Below are 22,455 nucleotides of genomic sequence, written 5' to 3'. Positions count from 1 at the left end.
TTGATGGGTCTGTCACCCCCTCACTTTTGTGTAAAACGCACTTTGTAAAAGGATCTGTTAATGATTATTGTAAAAATGCCTCACAGGTGTGAAAATGTTTAGCTGCCTGGGAAATATCTTTATATGCCTATTGTTGTTAATCCTGAATTTCTATAAAGTGCAAACAATATGAAGACTTAAAGAGAGGAAGAAAACATACGGAGGATTAGAGTAAATGCCTTTGATCTAATCCATCTATTTGATCAATTCTGTACATATTACATGTCTTAGAATTCATTCAATATCTGTGAAACAGTACATGTGTCTCCATATGTCGTCGATAAGGACAGGTTAAATGCCTAACAAATCTGTGGTGCGAAAACGTTTGAGATGAGGTTTCCACACCTCCTTTGCGGTTCTTCACATGATTTTTTTTATCCGACACTTGTATAACTCAAAGCTCCGCTAAGCAAGTGCGATCTCAAAAACGAGTTCTGGAATGCCTCTGTAAGGCATTTCTGCAGCTGTTCCCCATGAAACAAATGACATGGCATAAATACTTGCCGTACTGGGCGCTGTATCTTTGCCTTGTCTCGCAGCACGTGAACCCTCGTCTTGCTTTTGGGTGTGCCCCCCTTGCTATGCGTGCCGACGGTGGAATCGGAATTGCTGTAATTACTCACTGGCTGCAATAGCAGTCTGAGCTCCTTGCAAACAAATTGCGGTAGTGAGCCATTTCATTGCAGCCCTAGATTAATTAAGATGCTGGTTGTGTCAGTGATCAGTCCTTTCTGTTAATTTTACAGATGTAGCAGCTCTGACACACTCCCCTGCTTTAATTGGTCCCTGTGAAATCCAAATGCTGCAGCCTCCTGTAACCTCTGCATGCATTGACGCGGCCTCTCCAGAAAAAGCATTGACCCCTACCTGTTTAATTGAGCGTCGTGCTGTGCCATTCCAGGTTTGTTCAAGATGTCTTCTGCAGCTTAAAGATAGATGTGTTTCAAATTTTGACAGCCTTCCTCTCTTTATATACAGGTAGCAGCATAAAAAAAATCCAATATCTGTATTTGCCGCATTGATAAAGGACAGAATCCAATGGTGCTGTTTTCATCTAGCTCTCTCTTTGGAAGTCACTTTAAGTGCATCCAAGGAAAATCAAGCAGGCGGTCTTAATTCTTTCAAACAAGGCCAGGATGTTTTGAGTGAGGGCAGCCCAGAAGAATTACATTCTGGAAGAAAAAAAGCCAACTACACCTCACAACCTCACCATTCCAAGAGCTTTATGGATCGAAATCAAGCTTCAGTGAGCGTCCAGGTTAAGTGTGATCTATCAGAACAGGTTGCATCTTGATTCATTCTACAAAAGACATGTTTCTTTTTTCTTTTCATATTGCTGCAAGTGGTAATAAGTTAAAAGAATGAATTAAGTGTTCTCTTTTGGTTCTGAACGGGATTTCTAACTGCCCATTAGCTCTGCTGTGTCTCCTCCTTCATCTCAAGCCCACTTGATAAAGGACAGGATCCAATGGGGGTTTGGATGTTGGCGGGACTGAAGGGGACCAGTAGACTCCCTGATGGGATTGTCTTTGGGCCATAACAGAGAATTGCAGCAGAAATTGCAAAAAGCCCAAGAGTTTGCACTAAAGTTGTTTGCATAATGATTAAAATGTTTAGCTTGCAAATATCCTCCCCTGCCTCATTTTCCCAGCTGACACACATTACTAGACAGATATACAGAGTGGAGTGAACAGGTTTGCTTTCATGCCTATCTTGTCTCTCCCATCACCTTGAAATGTGATGCTTGGCTACTTTCTAATCAAAATGATAAACTAGTGATCTTACATGGTTTATTTTGTATTACACATTTCCTAACAGATGAGTTTAAGCAGGTCTTCCCTAGTGTTACAGTGACTATGCCGTATGTAGCCTGTTTGGTTGAAGGGTGTTGTTGTGTAATTTAAATGAAATGTAAGTGAAAGATCTACGCTTTAGTGATCTCGTATTTGTCATGAAGGAGCATGTTTCGTTTGCCTTTTATTTTAGATTTGTAGTCTTGAACAGTGAAGTTGAGGAGAGGACTTGATAAAAGTATTCAAAATCCTCAAAGGCAGTGACAAAGTCAACCCAGCAAATGGTCCTCAGAATAAACAGTGAAACACCACCCTGAGGGTACAGCTGGAGCTACATGGAAGTACATTTAAACCTGAGAATAGGAAGCACTTTTTTACCCAAAGGATTGTGGGAGTTTGCAACAAACTAACTCAGCCATGTTGCTGAGGCAGATACCCTGGTTTCTTTAAAAAAAAAACAGCTGGATGAAATCCTTAGATCAATTAACTGCTAACTACCAAATGTACTGAATGGCCTCCTCTCATTTGTAACCTTTTTAAAAAACATTAAATGGCAGAAAAGGAATGATTAAGAACTCCTTTAGCATACAGAGCGGCCCACATGATGATTTATGACTGATACTTGTACAAGAATAGTTGCTACAGTTTTTGACCATGGTTTATTTCTTTTTTTATTAAAGGTTATATCACCACAAGGACTGCAACATTAATTTTACAAACTTTTAGGCTCTGTAGTGATCAGGACATCCTTGAACTGACTTTGCTAGAAATATGAGATTCCTTTGGAAATTATACTGCTACCGACCTAGTGCTTTCACATTAGTATTGGGCTTTTTTGTGTATGAGATACTCTAGCAAAATGAGGAAAGGTCTTTTATGTATCCTGAATTTGTAAAAGGTTTGGTTTTGTCCTGACCTGTAATGGACTTAGTTGTCATGGCAGTGCTCTGTAATTTGTCTTCTGCATCCAGCATCTCACTTTACCCCTTAGCTGTTACCCTAGGGAGCCTGAAAAAAAAACTGCACTTTCTGATAATGTCCCATGTTTAGAAGACCTCAGTATAGATAATATGATGATATGAGGGATTAAATCCTGTGACAACCACTTGGGGTTTTAATGGTGTACATTATTAATCTGTGAGTGAGCAACCACACTGGAAATAGTTCTACATTTTCTGTGAGGGAAATGTTTCAAAATGGATGTAAAAAATGACCTGTGCAGTACAATAGAGAGAGGTCCATTTTCCACTGAAACATGAAAACATCCCTTAAAACAAACTAATCATCAATCCAAGGAAATAGTACTTCCCCAGTATCACTATCAGTATGAGTATCGGGGAAATCCTTGGAATGTAGAATAGTCTGACCATTCTTGTTTCTGTTGCTTCCCCTGGAATTTGTATTACAGAGGAAGTTGCTTTGGAATTTCTTTGTTTAACAATCAAACTTTCATAAATAACTCTTATTTCTAACTCTAATATCAGAAAGAAAACAGCCAGAGATTAGAAGGAAAAGTAAAAACACCATTCCACTTCGTCTGTAGTTGAGGACAATAATGAGGGCACAGAATGTACTGTTCTGCAGAGAAACCAGTCAGAAGTTTTCCCCAGAAAACAGGCTGTGTAAACATGAAGGGAGCACACAAGATCTCCCCACAGCCAGTACTCTCTTTTAACCTTTCTCTGGGTGTCTTTGTTGACATTCCACTTAAACTGGTGTTTTGATCACAGATTTTGATGTTGTAACAGAGAGATATTTTTACTGTTGTTTTTATGACGCTATATGAAAATATCCATATAACTTTACAAAGGAGTGCTAAAGCAGTGTTCTGTCATGAAGAGTTTGACCGTTTTAAACCTTCTTATTAAGTGGTAATGATTTTTTGGTGTATTTTAAGTTTATCTATGATTCAGTCCACAAATAATTAGATTTAATCTGAAGCCATTTTTGTTTTCTCTGTATTAACTAAACCCATATATCTTAACCTATTTTTTGAAAGAGATGTACAGTAAGCTTCTTACTGAAAAAAAAACCAAAAGTACTTAAAGGGAACCGAAAGTACCGAAAGTACGAAAGGGATTATATTTCCCAATTTACTGTTTTCTGAGATGCCATGGTGTATGAAGTAGAATAAAAATGGCTAAATAAGTGAAGAGCAAAGTAAGGGCTAAGTAAACAAGGACTGGGATTTGGGATTAGGGATTTGGCAACCCTGTCTTCTATAATGGTCAGAGTTTAGTGTTCCCCATACAAGTTAATGGACACAAAAGCGATTTCAGAGGAGGTCAGAAAGAATTGTTCAGTTAATACAGGGAAGGGTTTTCATGAGAGGCTAGCCAGGAAGAAAACATCTGCTCTTAAAAGAACATTGCCGCCCTTCTCAAGTTAACCAAAGAGCACCTGGACGAACCACATGATGTGCCGGAGCATGTTATCTGAACAGACCAGACAAAAAATCTTATTCTTGACCACAGTGAGAAATGTTTTGTGGGACAGAAGCAAAACAGAAGAGCCTCATTTTGACCATCAAGCATGGGTGTGACAGAATCATGGCTCAAGGCTGCCTTGGTGCCCCTGGTCCCTGGAAGACCTGTCATCCTTTATGGAACCGTGAATTCAGTGTTGTGTCAGGAAAACCAGGAGGAGAATGTCAAGCCATCCATTCCTCACCTGAAGCTGAGCTATGAATGGCTCATGCAGCAAGAAAATGATCCTAAACATACAAGCAGATCAGCAACAGAATGGCAGAAATTTTGCGTTTGGCCAAGTCAAAGTCCAGGCCTAAATCTCATTAAATTGTTATGGCAGGACCTGAAATTGAGCTGTTTATGAATGAGACCCTCAAAGGTCACCAACTTAATGAAATTCTATAAGGAAAAATAGGCCAAAATTAATTATTTAAATTAATACAATCTGATGCAAGAGACTGATAAACAGTTACAAGGAACACCTAGTTAGTAAGTCTGAGGGTTCATATAATTATTCACGTGAGGATCATTTTTGTTGGGTTGTTTTATTAAATTCAAATGTATCTTGTCTTGTGTTATACTGTGCATTTATCTTGATCTTTTCTTAAGGCTTTGATGAAGATCTGATTTGGTCTAAAATATTTGAGAACACAGACCAATCTGGGGGTTCCCAGACTTTTTCTTGGTGCTGTTCTTTTGTGCATTCGTGAGTATAAAAGAACATGGCATTTTGGCATTTTCTTTGCTGTCCTACTTTTAAACTGTGGTTGAGCACAGTTGATTCAAATAACTCAGAGGTAACGTAACACTGCCTATTTGACAGAGCCGCAGGCCTAAAGAGAGTATGTGGTAAACCCTAGAGTAGTTATTTTTGAAGAGGCCTGTGGAGCAAGAGAAAGGAACACTAATTTTTAATGCACAGCTGGCCCTGGTAACACAGAACAGCAGCAAACCTGCGGTGCCCAGAGATCTCTGGGGGCAACTGAATTGCTAAACATTTATGCTGCACTGTCTTCATGGCCTGGAGCATCCTGATGTCATCAAACGCTGATGGCCACATGCTACAGTGGTCTTTCCCTGTGGAGTAGCAGTGCCAGTCCCATCAGGACAGCTCACCACCTGTAACCAGTGTCTCCATCCCACGCTGTCTCTATTTTTAATTTCCATGCAAACATATTTCCTTAGCAGTGCAGTATTCCACAACTTTAAAGGTTAGGCTAAATAATGGCCAAAATATACTTTTCTGTCAAGAAATTCTAATGAGAACAATTGAACATAATGTAGAGTGTGCTCCTGTTCATCTCCCTGCATCAACAATACATCTACACGTGTGAAGTGCTTGCATTTGTGTGGTGCCTTTCATCCCAAAGCAATTTACATATAGGAGAGGACACACTTCACCCACCACTGACGTTTTCTGTTGTGGGCATATTTTTAAACTGTTTCAGCTCTTAAAAGATCAAAAAGGTTTTGTAATTGGTATAAACTCTGTACCAATTTCTGTGTTTGAGGACTTCCCTCATTCAGATGAGTTGCCTGAAATGAGCGGTTGGATCTTTGCAGGAGGAAAATACCCCCTGTGGGCATGTCCAGTGTAGCAGCAGCCCCGCTTCCTGTGGGTGTGTCCATCAGAGTATCACGTCCATTGTGGGTGTGTCTCATATAGTGCCACTCCCACCTTTCTGGTCAACATTTGTTTATCAGCTAGTGAGAGCTACTTAAAACTGATTTCAAGTAGGTTACAGTGAGGACTGATTGACAAAATAAGTTAAAAGTCTTAGGAAGAAAGAATATCAAGTCAGTGATCAAGTAGCTCTGGTACTGTGAAGAGCTCAGCTGGAATGGAACCCAGCAGACAGTGTTCCTCCAGGACAAGGCTGGTAAATAATACCTTAGAGGTCTTCATCCCAGAACTGATTAGCTCTTTACAGCTAACAAGATCAGACAATGATGGCAGCGTTGCTGTCTGTAGGAAGAACTGCATTATATAAGATATAATCCTGGTCAAGGCCAGTGCTTCTGGTGTACTAGACTTTCTTGGTGGAGCCCTTTTGCCAGTCACTGTGTTTGCTGTAAATTAGAACAGCACAATTACACTATATTAATACCACTATGTAACATGCATCATGGACACCATCCTGCTTAGGAGGTTAATATGCTCCACAGATAAGATGTTGCAGTGCCCAGTCTCTTAAAGTCTCAGGAGTTTTCTAGAATGGTGGGGGATTCAATCTTTTGCCAGGGGCCTCCTTGTCAAAATATTGCTTCCTGAGTGAGAATCAAGAAAAGATTGCAAATAATGCTACATGCTGTTAATTAGCAAGTGTTGCAGACAGCTGTATGGGCCAGTGGGTTCTGCATAAGTCCCATGAAAGCATGATCATTGTGTGTGATGGGGAAAAGGGATATTTTCCCTTGTTTTATTGGCAGCTCCATGGACAGTCTATGAGGAATCTCGAAGTTGGGTAGAAAAGGAACCTTAATTCCTGGTGTATTTCAAAGGGCTCTGAAGCTGCAGTAGCCCAGTAACTTCTTTTGTGGCTGCTTGCAGTGCTGTAGCTGTTGTTAGCGATTTTCTTCAGCCCAGTGGTTAATCACTTTTAAAGCCGTCCTGTTTTCAGCCCTGAGCACAGGGAACGTTATGTTCGGCACGTTGTTATGAAGTTCATCCAGGGCAGCAAGCCTCATTGTTCTAAAGATGCAGCATAGTGAGTGTCAGCAGTTTCCATGGGACTCCGAGTTCCTGTAGATCCAGGTTACTGATCGCAAACTGAGATCATGGCATCACTCTCCTCTTTCCTCCTGTCTGTTCTTGCTCTGTTGGGATTTTTTTTAGTTCTGCATTCACTATCCTACAGTCCCTTTTGAAGTGCTGTCACAATGGTTGGACCCCTCAGTGTACAAATTGTTTCTCTTACAGAACTGAAACCTGCCTCAGGAGGTATAGAGGCAGACATGTTTTGGCAGAAGGGATGCATGTCACAAAACTCTGTTTCAAACATCAGGATAAACTCCCTAGAATTTGGCTGGTGTTACAGTATATGGGCTATCTATGATATTTCATTCAGGATGTGCCTTATTGCTTTGCGGACTAGGAGGTGGTGCTTTGTGCTCAATGATGACAATCTGTAATGTATTATGGAGTGGTGATTTTCTTCACTGGGGTGTTAACTCTGGACTATCATAAGGGCTGTTTTTCTTATTTTACATTTTCATTTAATAAGCAGATAAAAACATGATAAATCGTGGTTGGCAATGCAGAGTTCCCTTTCTTACATTACTACTAGAAGAATTGCAAAATTTATGAGCTTTACAGTCTCGGGAGAATATTCTACAGCATTGGCTCATGCACTTCAAAACTTGTACAATTTAGATGCAATAGTAGGGTCAGTGGGTAGAAACTAATTACAAATTGAGGGGAAACCCCATTCTGGCAGTGGCAGAGCTGATGAGAGCATTGTTTGCAGCAGTTTTATTCAATTGTGACTGTATTCACTGGGAATAACACAGGTGTGATAGTTTTGTGATTTTGTTTTTTTGATGTTTGTTAAAAGTTGAGGCTTGCTCTTCTCTGGACTGATTCCAGAGCAGCAGCACATTTTTGTAACAGTGACCACATTTGCACACTCTAGTCTGAGGTATTACTAGTGTATTGTTTAACATAACATCCCCAGATTTACATTCTGTACCTCTAACGGTGTGTTATGTTATTGCTTTCTGGCATAGCCTAGAAATTGAAATCATCAAAGTATGTTCCAAAGTATTTTTCCTCTTCAAGCTTTAAGCTTTCCCATCTTAAATTTATTGTTTTTCTGCAACCTGTCTGTAACACTCTGCAGTTTGTCTGCTTAAGTATCATCTGCCAGATGTTTGTCTTATAATGTCAAAATCATTTTGATTTTCCCTTCCTGCTTCTACTGCTTGCTAATCCTCTTATTTCCATCTCATCTGTGAACTGACTAGTTTCTACTAACTAGATCAGAATCTAGATCATCAATGTAAATTAGGAAGAGCAGTGGTAAAATATTACCTGCGTGGTGCCTGTGGTACCCCAATATTACACTATATTGGAGCTTTCACCCCTTATCTGTATTCTGTTTTTTATTCATTTACCAGGCTTCAATCTGAAGACATGCATTTTCTTGAATGCCTACTGACTGTAAGATGAGAATTAGTCTTTTACGAGGAATAAGAATCTTTCTGAAACTTTAAATTCTGTATGCCACATTGTTTCATGTAGTGGACAAAAACATAAACACCGGTATAAAGTCTCTTAATAGTGATGTGGCATCATTCTTCCACAAGCTTGTCAATCACTCTAAAATATCCCACAAATGTTCAGCTGGGTTCAGATGCGGTGACTGAGAAGGCAATGGCTTATGGATAACACCAGTGTCATGTTCATTAGATCATTGAGCGGCCACACCTGTTGTGTAAATGGGGCATTGTCATCAGGGCACCCCTCCCAGCATGAAAAAAATACTGCAACATGGAATCAAGATCACTCAGTATCATTAAGTATTGATTAGCACTGACCTTGCCTTCTACAGTAAGTGCACCCAGACCACACCAGGAAAATATGCAGCTCATCATTACAGAATCGCCAGAACCCTTCGCTAATTATTATAAAGAGTGTGTTGGAAGCCAGCACTCAGACTGTAGGTTGATGCCTCATGTCCACCAGGCCTGTCCAGCATTTTTATATACAGTAGGACTCTAAACATGCTTAGAAGTTATTTGCTTAATTAGAGCACGTCTCACAGCTGTGCGGTAGTCCCTGATTTCACAATACTTGTTGTCCTTCATTTATCCAGACGTTTCCATTTTTTGTGCACTGACAGTGCGCCCTGTTTGTATCCATTACAGGTCAGTCCTTGAACATTTGTATAGCAACAGATATTGGACTAAAGTTGACAATAACATGATTTTTTGTGTCTGTGCTGGCACTGTAGGAACAGCGATCTGTTGTACTTCGAAGATAATTTTGAACAGTGCAGTTCCACAATTCCAAATCAGGTGTCTGCCACCAAATGAAACGTGCAACAGCTTCTCACAGGGTCAGAAAAATACAATGGCTTAAACAGTCTCTTTATTATAATTGGTTTGAGCCATGTGACATACTTCACATATGAGGCAAATAAGCAGATCTTGGAGAACACCTGTGCTGAACAGCCTGCTGAGCTCTCTGTTCTAGAATACCTGTGTGAATAGCCTGCTGAGCTGTCTGTTCTAGATTACCTGTGCCAAACAGCCGGCTGGGTTTTCTGTTCTAGAACACCTGCACTGAACAGCCTGCTGAACTGTCTGTTCTAGAATACCTGTGCGAACAGCCTGCTGCGCTGTCTGTTCTAGATTACCTGTGCCAAACAGTCGGCTGGGTTGTCTGTTCTAGAACACCTGCACTGAACAGCCTGCTGAATTGTCTGTTCTAGAACACCTTTGGAAGTGATTTAAAAGACAGCAGATCTTTAGGACCAGCTGCTTCAGTTCCTGCAGATATGATATGTGCCTGACCTCTAGTGGACATATTTAAACCTATGCCCAGATGCTTCAGTGGCTGGTTTTCCAGAGCGGTGCAGTAAAGATCCCCAAAGAAGATTACAGATGAGACCAGGCCATTCATCCAACCTTGGACGTTGGGTTCAATTAAAAAATAAGAGAGGAAATTGTTCTCCAGAAGTGATTGCACATGGATGGAGGGTTGAGATTTATTTATCTTAATATTTGCATCTTTTACATTTCTTCCTTCCTGTGTGGGTTACCCAGAATGCAGCTATTCCTGATCACGTTTGTTTTGGGAGCAGAAGCAAGTAATTTTCTTCACTCAAGCAGTTTAGAGAGTTTTTTGTGGTGAAACCTACCAAAGCCCTGTAGCTCAGTAGGACCAAAGAGCTCCATAGATCATAAATTTAAACTCAGGTGTTCTCAAAGTCTTTACAAATTGTTTATTTAAAGGTGATCTACAATCACAGTTAATTTAGTTAGTTCTGTTAGTCTGTAAAACCTGTCAGGTTCTGGCTCTTCAGGACTAGGGCTGGCACCCTCTCTTGTGCAGAGGAGCTCCAGATCATCTTCTGAGACACTCTCATCACCCAGCAGCAGTCAGTTTACCTTCCAGCAGCACTTGCTTTACCTTGAGCTGCACAGCATTCTTGAGACTGTGATGCTAAATCTCTACATTTGTTCATGTTAAGAGGAGAAAATGTTCGGGTTGATGCTTTCCTTACAAAGCTGAATGCTAGCGCCATCTTGTGTTCAATTTTGTGGTCACTCCAGAAATCCACCAAATGAGATTTGCTGAAGCTCTGAAAGGCGGTATAAAATAAAAAAATATATTGTCTGTTGATGACGCCAAACTCATTAGAGCTGTGAAGAAAAATCCTAAAATAACAGCCAAAGAGACTGCAGACTTTCTCCAGAGTGCAGGGCTGAAAGAAGACTTTGACAGGAGAATATTATAAAGGCTACACTACAAGATTTAAACCTTTCTTCAGCACTAAAAACAAAAAGGCCAGATTTGCATTAGCAAAGAAGCACCAAAATAAGCCTCAACATTTCTGAAACAAAGTTTTGTGAAAAGACAAGATGAAGATAAACTTGAAAGTGAAGGAAAGGCAAAGGTGTGAAGAGAGAGGTGATCCTAACTACTCAACCTCATCCGTGAAGCATGGTGGAGGATGTGTCCTCGCTTGGATATGTAAGGCTGCCTCTTGAACTGGCTCACTTGTCTTTATTGACGATGGCAGAAGCAGAATGAAATGTGCAAAATTTGCAGCTTTGCAAAGTTGTATTTTTAATATGCATCCATTCAAAATCCATCTATGCATTTTCTAACCACATTATGTGAATCAAGGTCACAGGGGAGTTGATTCCTATCTTGACAGACAATGGGTACAAGGCAGGGTACACCCTGGACAGGATGCCAGTTCATCGCTGGGCACAAACACAGGCATGCACATACTATCACCAGGGCCAATTTTCCCAGAAGCCAATTAACCGGCCAGTACTGTATATTTATGGACTGTGAGAGGAGACCAGAGCACCCAGAGGAAACCCACACACCCTGGGTCTGGAATTGAACCCAAAGCCCCAGCACTGTAAGGTAGTACTGCTAACCACTGTGCCGCCCCAAATGAAAATCAATTTCCCTCTATGTGTGGAGGGAAGAAAAACACACTGAGCTCCGCAGATCTGCTAGATTTATGGCCTGTTTGGCCATGAGGGTAGAAGATGGATTGTCCCATTACTCTGTGTCCCTAATACGTTGAACATGTTTTAAGCATAAAAATGTCAGCTGGAGAACAGACTGACACAGAACCATCAGAGACTGCAGATTAGTCACTTCGCCTATTACCAAGGATTGTTTTGTCTTTTTAAATAACATATTACAAAACACACAGCAATCCTCACACTCAAAATTCGTCCAGGGTGTGCACTGGTCGTACACTTGTTTTTGTTTGTGTAGGTGTAAATATAGAATGACCTGGGGTGAGGAGTCTCTTAAAGTCACACAGATGGCGTGGGTGTGCATAATGTGAATTTGAAATGCAAGTGTGGCTGTTTCCAGCCCCACATATCATACATACTGTTAATGGGACACCTCATGTTGAGTGATTTGCTGCAGTGAATTGTCAAGGGAAAGTGAAAGAGAAATCAAAGCTCTGCAACTCTTTAGACCAGTTATTGAAACAGACTCTCGACAGGCTCCCAGTTATTGAGCAGTGGGCTGAACGGCAAGAATATCACAGTAGAGCCTACAGGTCAAGGTTCCCCTAACACTTTTATTAAATGTACTTTGTTCTTAAGAAGAAATGCAAAAAACATTGATGTGGAAACTTAAAAACGTTTCCTGAGTGAAATGAAATCTGTACTTTTTTTGTTTTCAACACAAAGCGGGTAGTGGTGGGTATCATTTGTTGCACACTTGTTTTACAAAGATTCTTATTTTTTACAGTAAATAAGACAGATACAGTATTGCATTGTAGACAAATGTGGTAACATAAACAGATCTGTATCACTGTAGCCTAACAAATTGTAACCTTCTGGAGGTATTTTCGATATTAGCAATCAGATTTGGCTCTAGGAACCTTAAACTTTATTTTCTTTTGATTTCAAGTGTGTGTGCCTTGAAGTTAGATTAATACAAACTGTTAATAATTCAGGCCTCAGTAGAGAAAGGTTTCTCCTTTCTAAAGTCACTACATTTCTAAAGTCAAATAAAAGAAAATATTGTAGGCTGGCTACTCCTGGTCTGAGAAAATGCACAGTCAGGATATTTAAAGTGTTTTCACTTGACTGCTTCATGAAATGAGACGTATAATACATTTCACCATTAGAATTTACTGTAAGAAAGGTTACAGATGTCAAGCAATCAGTGCCTCTTTTCCTTATTCCTTTGCAACTGGTTTATTGATCAAAGGATTTAATCCAGACATTTCTGGAAGGAACCCAGGAACTCTGCTTCACAGCATGGCTGGGCAGTGTGTTCCACACCCCCACACCTCAATGTGTAAAGAATTTGTGGGGGGTCTTCAAGTCTTTGTTTCACTAATAATCCCGAGGTAGTTCAATATATTAGGTTAAAGGCATTTATGTGGAAATCAAGCCTTTAACATGTTTTAAAACATTTATTATATTCAGTCCTTTAAAACAGTTTTCATAGACCATCTGCGTTTCATGAAGGCAGCCTCTCGCAAACTTGAGCGTAGGTGGCGTCTTTCCGGCCTAAATGTACATTATCAGGCCTGGAGAGATTACTTATCTGATTATAAGGTTACTATAGAGTCTGCTAGATCCACCTACTTCTCTCACATCATTGAAAATCACCAAAACAATCCCAGACATCTTTTCTCCACCATCAACACACTGCTCAAGCCAAACTGCCCCACCACATTACCTGCCTCATCACAACTTTGCAACACATTCTTAGATTTCTTATATCTAAGATTGACAACATCCGGCATCACATTCTCTCCACTACGGATATAATTTCCACACCTCCTCCCTCCTCATCCAACTTCTCTGGTTCCCGTCTCTCCAGCTTCTCTCTTCTTGACTCAGCATCCCTAAACAAACTAGTTACGCGCATGAAACCCACCACATCTATTTTAGATCCCATTCCCACCACTTTATTCCAGTCCTGTTTCTCTTCTCTCTGTCCCATTGTCCTCAATATAATACATGAATCCTTGAGCACCGGCATTGTACCAATGGTCCTCAAAACTGCTGCTATTACCCCAGTGCCAAAGAAGCCTAACATGGCTCTCGACAATCTTAACAACTTTCGCCCCATCTCCAACTTACCCTTTCTCTCTAAAATTCTAGAACGTGCTGTCACACTTCAGTTACATAACCACCTCATGACAAACAACCTTTTCGAACCCCTCCAATCTGGCTTCCGTCAACTTCACAGCACAGAAACCGCCCTAGTCAAAGTCACCAACGATCTCCTAATAGCTTCTGATTCTGGTTCTTTTTCCATACTCATCCTTCTTGATCTCAGTGCTGCCTTTGACACTGTTGACCATAACATCTTGCTTTCTCGTCTCGAGACTGTGTTTGGAGTCTCTGACACTGCCCTCAAATGGTTTAAGTCTTACCTCACTGATCGCTGTCACTTTGTCTCTCTCAATGGGTACAGGTCTGAAATTGGTCTTGTCAAGTCTGGTGTCCCTCAGGGCTCAATACTGGGCCCCTTGCTCTTCAGCATTTACATGTTCCCACTTGGTCAGCTTTTAAGATCACATGGCCTCAGCTTTCATTTTTACGCTGACAATACTCAAATATACATCCATACCAAACCCGACACTGATGTGGCTGTCTCTATTCTATCTAATTGCATCTCTGACATAAAAATTTGGATGACTCAAAACTTCCTTCATCTTAACTGTGACAAGACTGAAGTCATGCTTATTGGAACCCCCCATCAACTTCGTAAAGCCAGTCCTGTAACCCTGTCTGTAGATGGCTCTGTACTTGAGCTCCAATCAAAATTGAAAAACCTTGGGGTTATATTCGATTCTGGCTTAACATTCGACCCACATGTACAGCATACTGTCAAAACATCTCTTTTTCACCTTAGAAATATCGCAAGACTACGCCCTATGCTATCATTAACTGTGGCTGAAAAGCTGATCAACATATTTGTATTCTCTCGAATTGACTACTGCAATGCTCTGCTCCCTGGTGTATCTAAATCTACTCTGAACAAGCTGCAGTATGTCCAAAATTCAGCAGCCAGAATCCTGACCAGATCTAGTGCAAGTGTTCACATTACTCCTATCCTGGAGTCCTTGCACTGGCTTCCGGTCAAATTCCGCGTAGACTTTAAAATCCTCATGCTCACCTACAAGGCTTTACATGGCTTGGCACCTCAATACCTGTCTGAACTTTTATCGCCCTACTCCCCACCTCGCAACCTCCGCTCTTCAAATTCTGCCCTCCTTACTGTCCCCCAAGCCCGTCTACATTGTATGGGCGACAGGGCCTTCTCCTGCTATGCCCCCAAGCTCTGGAACTCCTTGCCCAAGGATATTAGAGAGTCACCTTCTCTAAACTCCTTCAAATCCAGACTCAAAACCCTCCTTTTCAGAAAAGCCTTTACTTAACTGGTTCCATTCTTCACCCCTCTGCTCTTCTTAATACCATCTTTCACAGTCTCCTCTATTGTTATTGTTGTATTGTTGTAATTATAATTGTGTCCTGTCTTGTGAAATTTTCTTATTTATTGTTGTAGTCTTCTTATTTATTGTTATTGTCATCCTGTAAAGCGCTTTGAGAAGCCACCTTTAAAGGCGCTATATAAAATAAAGTTTATTATTATTATTATTATTATTATTATTATTATAGACAACCACAGCATCTTTTTCTAAGATGGTAGTGTCATGATGAATTCCAAACCTGCCTGTTTTAGTTTGTAAAATGTGTCCATAAAACCACTCAAGCTTAAAATGGGTTACAGACTGTTTCCTGAGTCTTCCAAATGATCTTGTAATCTCACTCTGACCTCCACTGTTAAACAAATGAATAGTGCATATCCCTAGTAATGTCATACCCTAGTAATGTCATTTTCAGAATTCTCCATCCATTCAGGTACTTTAGAACTGTTTAATTTCAAATCTCACCACAGCAGTTATAGCTAATGCCAAGAATAATTTGTTCATCTGAAGAAAAACCAAAATGTGAACCTCTGCATTTCACATAAGTACTTTTGGAGGACAAGTTCCAAGGACATGGTACAAAGCCAAACAATCTCTTGGTCAGTAAAACAACCATAAATATTTTACTAAGATTACAGGATCGAAGCAAGAAAGTAGTGAAGTAAAAGCGCTCTGTTGCCCCAGCTAAGGTTTTAAATACCATTACTTGCACTCTGTCAGCAGGATTGCTTTAAACTGGGTAATGCAACAGCTTTAAAGTGTTGCAGCGAAAGAAGAGTGTCTCCGCATTTGTGCCTTGTTGCAGGAAAGGAGTGTGGAACAGTGGTTATAATTATAATTATAATTGCTTACACTTATATAGCGCTTTTCTGGACACTCCACTCAAAGCGCTTTACAGGTAATGGGGTCTCCCCTCCACCACCACCAATGTGCAGCATCCACCTGGATGATGCGACGGCAGCCATAGTGCGCCAGAACGCTCACCACACATCAGCTATTAGTGGGGAGGAGAGCAGAGAGTAATGAAGCCAATTCATAGATGGGGATTATTAGGAGGCCATGATTGGTTATAGCCAATGGGAAATTTGGCCAGGACGCCGGGGTTACACCCCTACTCTTTTCGAGAAACGCCCTGGGATTTTTTAACGACCACAGAGAGTCAGGACCTCGGTTTTACGTCTCATCCGAAGGACGGCACCTGTTTACAGTATAGTGTCCCCATCACTATACTGGGGCATTAGGACCCACGTGGACCACAGGGTGAGCGCCCCCTGCTGGCCCCACTAACACCTCTTCCAGCAGCAACCTTAGTTTTTCCCAGGAGGTCTCCCATCCAGGTACTGACCAGGCTCACACCTGCTTAGCTTCAGTGGGTTGCCAGTTGTGAGTTGCAGGGTGATATGGCTGCTGGCTCATGACCTGGAACTAGGGAGGTTGTGGGTTCGATTTGTTGGTGCTCGGCCATTTTATAAATACATGTTTTCATGAGATTGATTTAATGAGTTTTTCCTTGTGTTTTTCATAACAGAAAGCAAATAAATTAACATGTAAGAACATATCCAATTACGAAGCACTATCATAGAATAGTTTCCCATAGCTATTTTTGAAGAGATGATTTTCATTCCGGGCTCTTTAATTCTGCCTATTGTACTTTTTTTAAGGTGCCTTTTAAAATCCTGCGTAAAAAATCTAAAACTTCTTTTTTAAAGAAGACGTCGAATGCTTCATCTGTAAAATACCTTTGATTAGAACCACACAGTAATGCATTTAGAAGTACAGTTTCCTAAAGCCTAACATCCTGACAGTCTTTTTCCTTTAACAGACTTGGTTTAACAAACTGCGGTAGAGTGTACTGTCAGTTGGTAAGCGCAAAATGCTTTGTCATGCTTGATTTTGCAGATGGTTCTCTGAGCTTTTTTTTTTTAGAGGTTTACAAAACATTGTGCGCACTATTGAACATGGCATGGGTGCAAGGAGTTACAAGGCTTAAAATAACACAGACCACACACCCAGGGGATCGTGGGAGTTCAGCAGGGGGTATGGGTGCGAAGTCCTCATCTTCCTGTCCCACAGAGTGTTGTTTCTGGTGCCCTGTAGTCTGCACGTTAGAAGCCAGGGGAGAGGTCTGGGTTTCAGGTTAGAGGGCCTTGAGTGTGGGGAGCGACTGCTGTGCGCTCCTCCTGACACCTTCATGGTTGTGAGCTCAAGGCGTCTTTGAGATGGTTGGCACCGCCTTTCGAACCCAGACAGAGAAGGGCACTGGAAGGGTAATTGACGTGTTTTTTTTTTTCACTGCAGCTGTAACACTAACCACACAGTAGTCATTTCAGAAGAGAAAATAGAACAAGCAGCACTTGATGGAATTTCAGATGTCAGTCACTGAAGTTGTTGTTCTTGGTGAATGTCTCTTCCTATTGCAAAACTTGAGATGAGCTTGGCGGGGGATCAATGATTCCAGCGCGCTGAGGTATGCAAGGTCATCCACCCACACAAGAAGCCATGTTTCATATATCGTCTGTGCTTTTGCTGCTATTTCAACCCTTGCTCTTTACACATCCCAGTTTCTACAATAGCTGCTTTCCCTTCAAACTAAAACGGCTTCCACTGGAAAAAAAAACAATTCTTGAAACTCATTTCGACCAAACAATGAAAATGGCGTCACACACTGCTCTTAAGCCCGCTGGTGTCCTTTCCATTCTTATTCTCTCTCTCGTGATATCTTTTTTTGCAAGTAGATTTTAGTATTACCCTGAGAAACGTCCTATACAGAAACAACTTAAAAGAGACATTGAAAAGGCAAGCGTGATCTAAGGTAAAAAAATATGCCATTTATAATGAGGGTTTTTGTTTACCGGCAGCAGTGGGTCTCGAACCCTGGTTGTGGATTTTCCACTCCAAATGCTCAGCTCTCTATTATTTTTCTCTTGCATCAGACATTTTCTTTGTCTGTCTGCTACCACACCACTTCAGTGATTATCATCCACACCTGTTTCCAGTAATCCTCAAAACTTCAATGTAAACCAGCTTCCCTCTTCACTCACTGCTCAGTTGTGAAGTTTGCTTCAGCCTCAACTTTCGCTCTGCTCCTGTTGTATTTCCTGCCTTTGGTTTTGACCCTCTCCTGTTCCTGACTCCGACAAGTGTATTTTTCTCTTGGATTTGACCTCCGCCTGATTTTTTTACTTCATCACGGCCTCGTGTTAGTGTTCGTGTTTCCCGGAGTCTGACCCATACCTATCTCCACTGCTGGCCGATCCTGTCACAGAATCCTACTTAACCATCTCAGCAAGCTTCCGAGCATTGTTCACAAGCACCTCCTGTTACTGGGAGGTATACAGCATATGTGGGTCCAGCCCAGACGCACTGGGGTTGGAATACCACCTGTGTCAGGGGCCCTGACTGTGATAAAGATGCAGACGGAAACTAGGAGCGCAATCAGATCCAGCTTTTACTATCAAATGCCCTCTATTTCCCCTCTACCAAGGATTTGAATCATTATCCACAAGCAAGGGCCTTGACCTGATTATAATTCAATGGCAATGCCACATGTGGAACATCCTGAAATTTAAGAGCTATATTTTGCGATTTGACTTGGACACTGTTGGCTAGATTTTTACAAATCAAGATTGTACTTTGTATGTTGCCTTTGAGAAAGGTACCTGCCAAAAGGAATAATTAATACTAAAATTGTTAGAAAGTCCTGCAGTTGTCCTTCACAATGAATCTGAGAATTAAATGATGGGCAATCGATTTCTCTTCCACTTAATTCTTGAGGTTAATTTCTGTAAAAGGCCAGAAAAAAAGCACGAGGAATTATTCAAGTTGTAATTGTTCTGCTGAAAATGATAATTACTATGCTTGTGACAATGACACAACCTTTTTTCCATGGGCCATGAAATTTGTAGTTAATACTTTATCAGAATGTTCCAACAATGATAATAGCACTTTATGTCCTTGCTAAGAAGATGAAAAACAATGTCAAATAGAATTACATATTTATTTTGGTATAAATTATAAGTATTGCTTTGGTTGATATAGAACTTGGTGTTAGTTGGAATAATGCTGAATAATACTGCAAGTTGACTCGTGTCAACTTCTGGATATGTGTTGTATAATCCGAAGTCCCATTACTGTGCTGCCAGATATGTTCAGTTTTATTTTAGAAGGGCAGCCTTTCTCAAAGTTATCATGGGATATGGGTCTTAAAGTCACACTTAAATAGAAGCTACGTGAAAATCTGAAAGAAGGTCCTGTCAGAATTGGAGATACGTCATCATGCGCAGTGACCCATACTTCTGTTTACTCTTTTGCAGGGATGGTGCAGAAGCTGGACCAGAAACTTCCTGTTGCCAATGAATACCTCCTGTTATCCGGCGGTGTGTGCGAAGGGGTCGTGGACATGGACTTAGATGAGCTCAACGTCTATGCCAGGGGCACAGACTACGACATGGACTTCACCCTGCTTGTCCCAGCCCTCAAGCTGCACGACCGCAACCAGCCTGTCACCCTTGACATGCGCCACTCTGCCCTCTGCCACTCTTGGCTGAGTCTGCGGCTCTTCGACGAAGGGACCATCAACAAGTGGAAAGACTGCTGCACCATCGTGGACCACATCAATGGAGCAACCAACTACTTCTTCTCTCCAACCAAAGTTGCAGACTGGTTCTATGAGTCTATCAGCGTGGTGCTGGTGGAGATCCAGAAGAAGCCACAGAGAGGGATGCCCAAGGTGGAGAAGGTGGAGAAGAATGGCACCATCATCTCCATCATTTTGGGGGTGGGCAGCAGCCGGATGTTGTATGACATTGTTCCTGTGGTGTCCTTCAAAGGTTGGCCAGCAGTGGCCCAGAGCTGGCTGATGGAAAACCATTTCTGGGATGGCAAGATCACAGAGGAGGAGGTCATCAGTGGCTTCTATCTGGTGCCTGCTTGTTCCTTCAAAGGTAAGAAGGAGAATGAGTGGCGGCTGTCGTTTGCCCGGAGCGAAGTACAGCTCAAAAAGTGCATTTCCAGCAGCCTCATGCAAGCCTACCAAGCCTGTAAGGCCATCATTATTAAACTTTTATCTCGACCCAAAGCCATTAGCCCTTACCACCTGAGAAGCATGATGCTTTGGTCATGTGACAGACTTCCAGCTAGTTACCTCTCCCAGGAAGACTTTTCAGCACATTTCCTGCTCGGCCTCATAGATGACCTCCAGCACTGTCTAGTCAACAAGATGTGCCCCAACTATTTCATCCCGCAGTGCAACATGCTGGAGCACCTCTCGGACGAAACCGTGATGTTGCACGCCCGCAAATTGTCTTCTGTCCGGTCTGACCCAGCTGAGCACCTGAGAACGGCCATCGAACACGTCAAGGCGGCCAACCGGTTGACCCTGGACCTGCAGAGACGCGGCAGCTCGTCCAGCATCCCTTCCCCACAGTCGGATGGCGGCGAGAGCCAACCGGATGACCGACTGGCAAAGAAACTCCAGCAGCTCGTGACGGAGAACCCGGGAAAGTCCATCTCGGTGTTCATTAACCCCGATGATGTCACGCGGCCCCATTTCCGAATCGATGACAAATTCTTCTGAGCCCTTTTGTTGCTTTTCTATTTTGCGTTCTCGTGATGTTTGTTCTAGAACGTTGTGAAGTACGGTGTACTGTGTCGGTGTCCCGTTTTTGTTCCTGAACCCGGCAGAGAGTGCTGGTGCTGGGTTTGAGAGACTGAGAGAGCGCGAGAGACTCTGTGCCTGCAGGGGGCGACGTGCGTTGCTCCGGAGCGATCCGCTGGTAGCGTAATTCAAGTCCAAATCGACGACAGTTCAGCAAGAAAAGACTTTTAAGGGGGAACAACAAATGCATTGTACAATATCCTACAGTGATTGTTTTTTGCAATTTTTGTGAGGAATGTCTTACTAACTTTTGAGGCATTTGAAAGTATGCATAGCACATGTCAATGTACAAAGAAATGGTGTGGTGGGCGAAATCTCTCCCATATTCTGTGGAATGTTGAACACTTTACAAACACCTTAGCTTACTCTTAGCCCTTTTGAACATGGAGAGGTTCGCTGGGAATGAGCTACTTGCTTTAAGGCTTCAAGCAGTTTTTTTCTGCATAAAGCTTCTCTGAGGCAAGGCATAGCAAATCTGGGTAAAAGGTGAGAAATTTAAATTACACTCTCAGTAAGCTTTTTCCTCCTCACATAATCCTATCTGTTTCTCTTTCTGTTTGTGTGTAGTGTCTTTGTGTGAAGTGAACACTTAGAGTACATGCCAAAAACGCAATTGAATCTGGCTAAAGGAGTGACGCCTGTCATAGCTCCATATACAAGTGCAATTAGACCGTTCGGGTTTTTAAAAAAACACACACATGGCCTAAATATAGCTTTTCCTTTAATCAAAAGATTGTGGTTGATTAACTGCTTTGAATGGCAGCTTGTGTGGAAGTATCTGCTATATCACATAGATTTTAAAGTTCTCCTTTTAAAGTTGTGAGAAATTGTGCTTCATTTCCATGATAAGTATACATGAGGATGCTCATTCTGTCTGTGCACTGTAGTTCATTTTTTGCGGGTCTTTAAAACACTTGACATGAAACCTTAGATGTAATTCCCATGCTATTTATTTGCTGCTATTCAGGTCTAAGATGAATAAAGTTATATGATGCTGTTTAATTATGCAAATTCCTTTAATAAAAAGACATCACGCATATAAATACAGCTTGGACCAGTGTTTAGCTTACTGTGTATATTGTGACCTTTACATAGAGGACTTAGGACAAGAGATCTGCACAAGGTGAGAATTTGCCACATTGTAGCAGGAAGCTGATGAGGAACCTAAATCCTTTCGACTTCATTCATCCAGTTCCCAAGAACTATAATGAAAGATGAGTTTTATATATATATGTAAATAAAATGACACTGTAATAAAGGGAATTCATATGAGACTACTTGTGGATTTATTGTGCTCCGTTGTTTGTAATGAAAAAGATGTGTTAAAAATGACAGAAAGACATTGGCCTATCTTTTCTCCTTTCCATCCATCACTCTCAATATAAAGAGTGTTGTACTGTGGTATACCGTGTATATTAGCTAACGAAGGGAGGAGAAGAGCTGGAGACTATTTCTAATGCATGAGAATATTTGTAGAAAATGATTTTATTTGACAATGGTGCCTCCAAAACCTTGGTTCAACCTCTAAAATACTTTTATCTTAACAAAATGTGATCTTGGTAAAGAAACATTATATTTTTTACATGCTTTTATATAGATTATTCATTTCGCTGTCCTGTAAACCTGAGAAATTAGACCTTTTCAGAGACCAAACTATGATCCTTACAACACTTACTTAAAACATCTTTTCAAAATGAGAAAAAAAAAGCTATAGGCCCCAGCAAAAAAGGTGTTTTTAGGTGTGGAAAAAGTCAGATCTTCTGAGTTTGAAACAAAAGAGGTGCTGAGCCTCTCCTTTCCTGAAATGCCAGCTAGGAATTCTTCTAAGTGGTCAACTGCAT

General features: G+C 41.4%; 1 protein-coding gene across 1 annotated transcript in view; it reads left to right on the top strand.

Annotated features, from left to right (window-relative positions):
* LOC148676679 (nucleotidyltransferase MB21D2) overlaps positions 1-21,888 on the top strand; it is a 41,687-nt gene extending 19,799 nt beyond the window's left edge. Inside the window, exon 2 of the mRNA XM_088611159.1 lies at positions 19,272-21,888. Within this exon, the coding sequence (XP_088467285.1) occupies positions 19,272-20,533 (1,262 nt within the window). The 3' untranslated portion in view covers positions 20,534-21,888. The remainder of the gene's footprint in view (positions 1-19,271) is intronic.
* The last annotated feature ends 567 nt before the right edge of the window (positions 21,889-22,455 follow it).

This window comes from Lepisosteus platostomus, chromosome 2 (assembly GCF_059453375.1).
Source record: "Lepisosteus platostomus isolate fLepPlt1 chromosome 2, fLepPlt1.hap1, whole genome shotgun sequence".
Lineage (NCBI taxonomy): Eukaryota > Metazoa > Chordata > Actinopteri > Semionotiformes > Lepisosteidae > Lepisosteus > Lepisosteus platostomus.
Note: the sequence above shows the minus strand (reverse complement) of the source record. Positions and strands in the feature narration are given on the sequence as shown.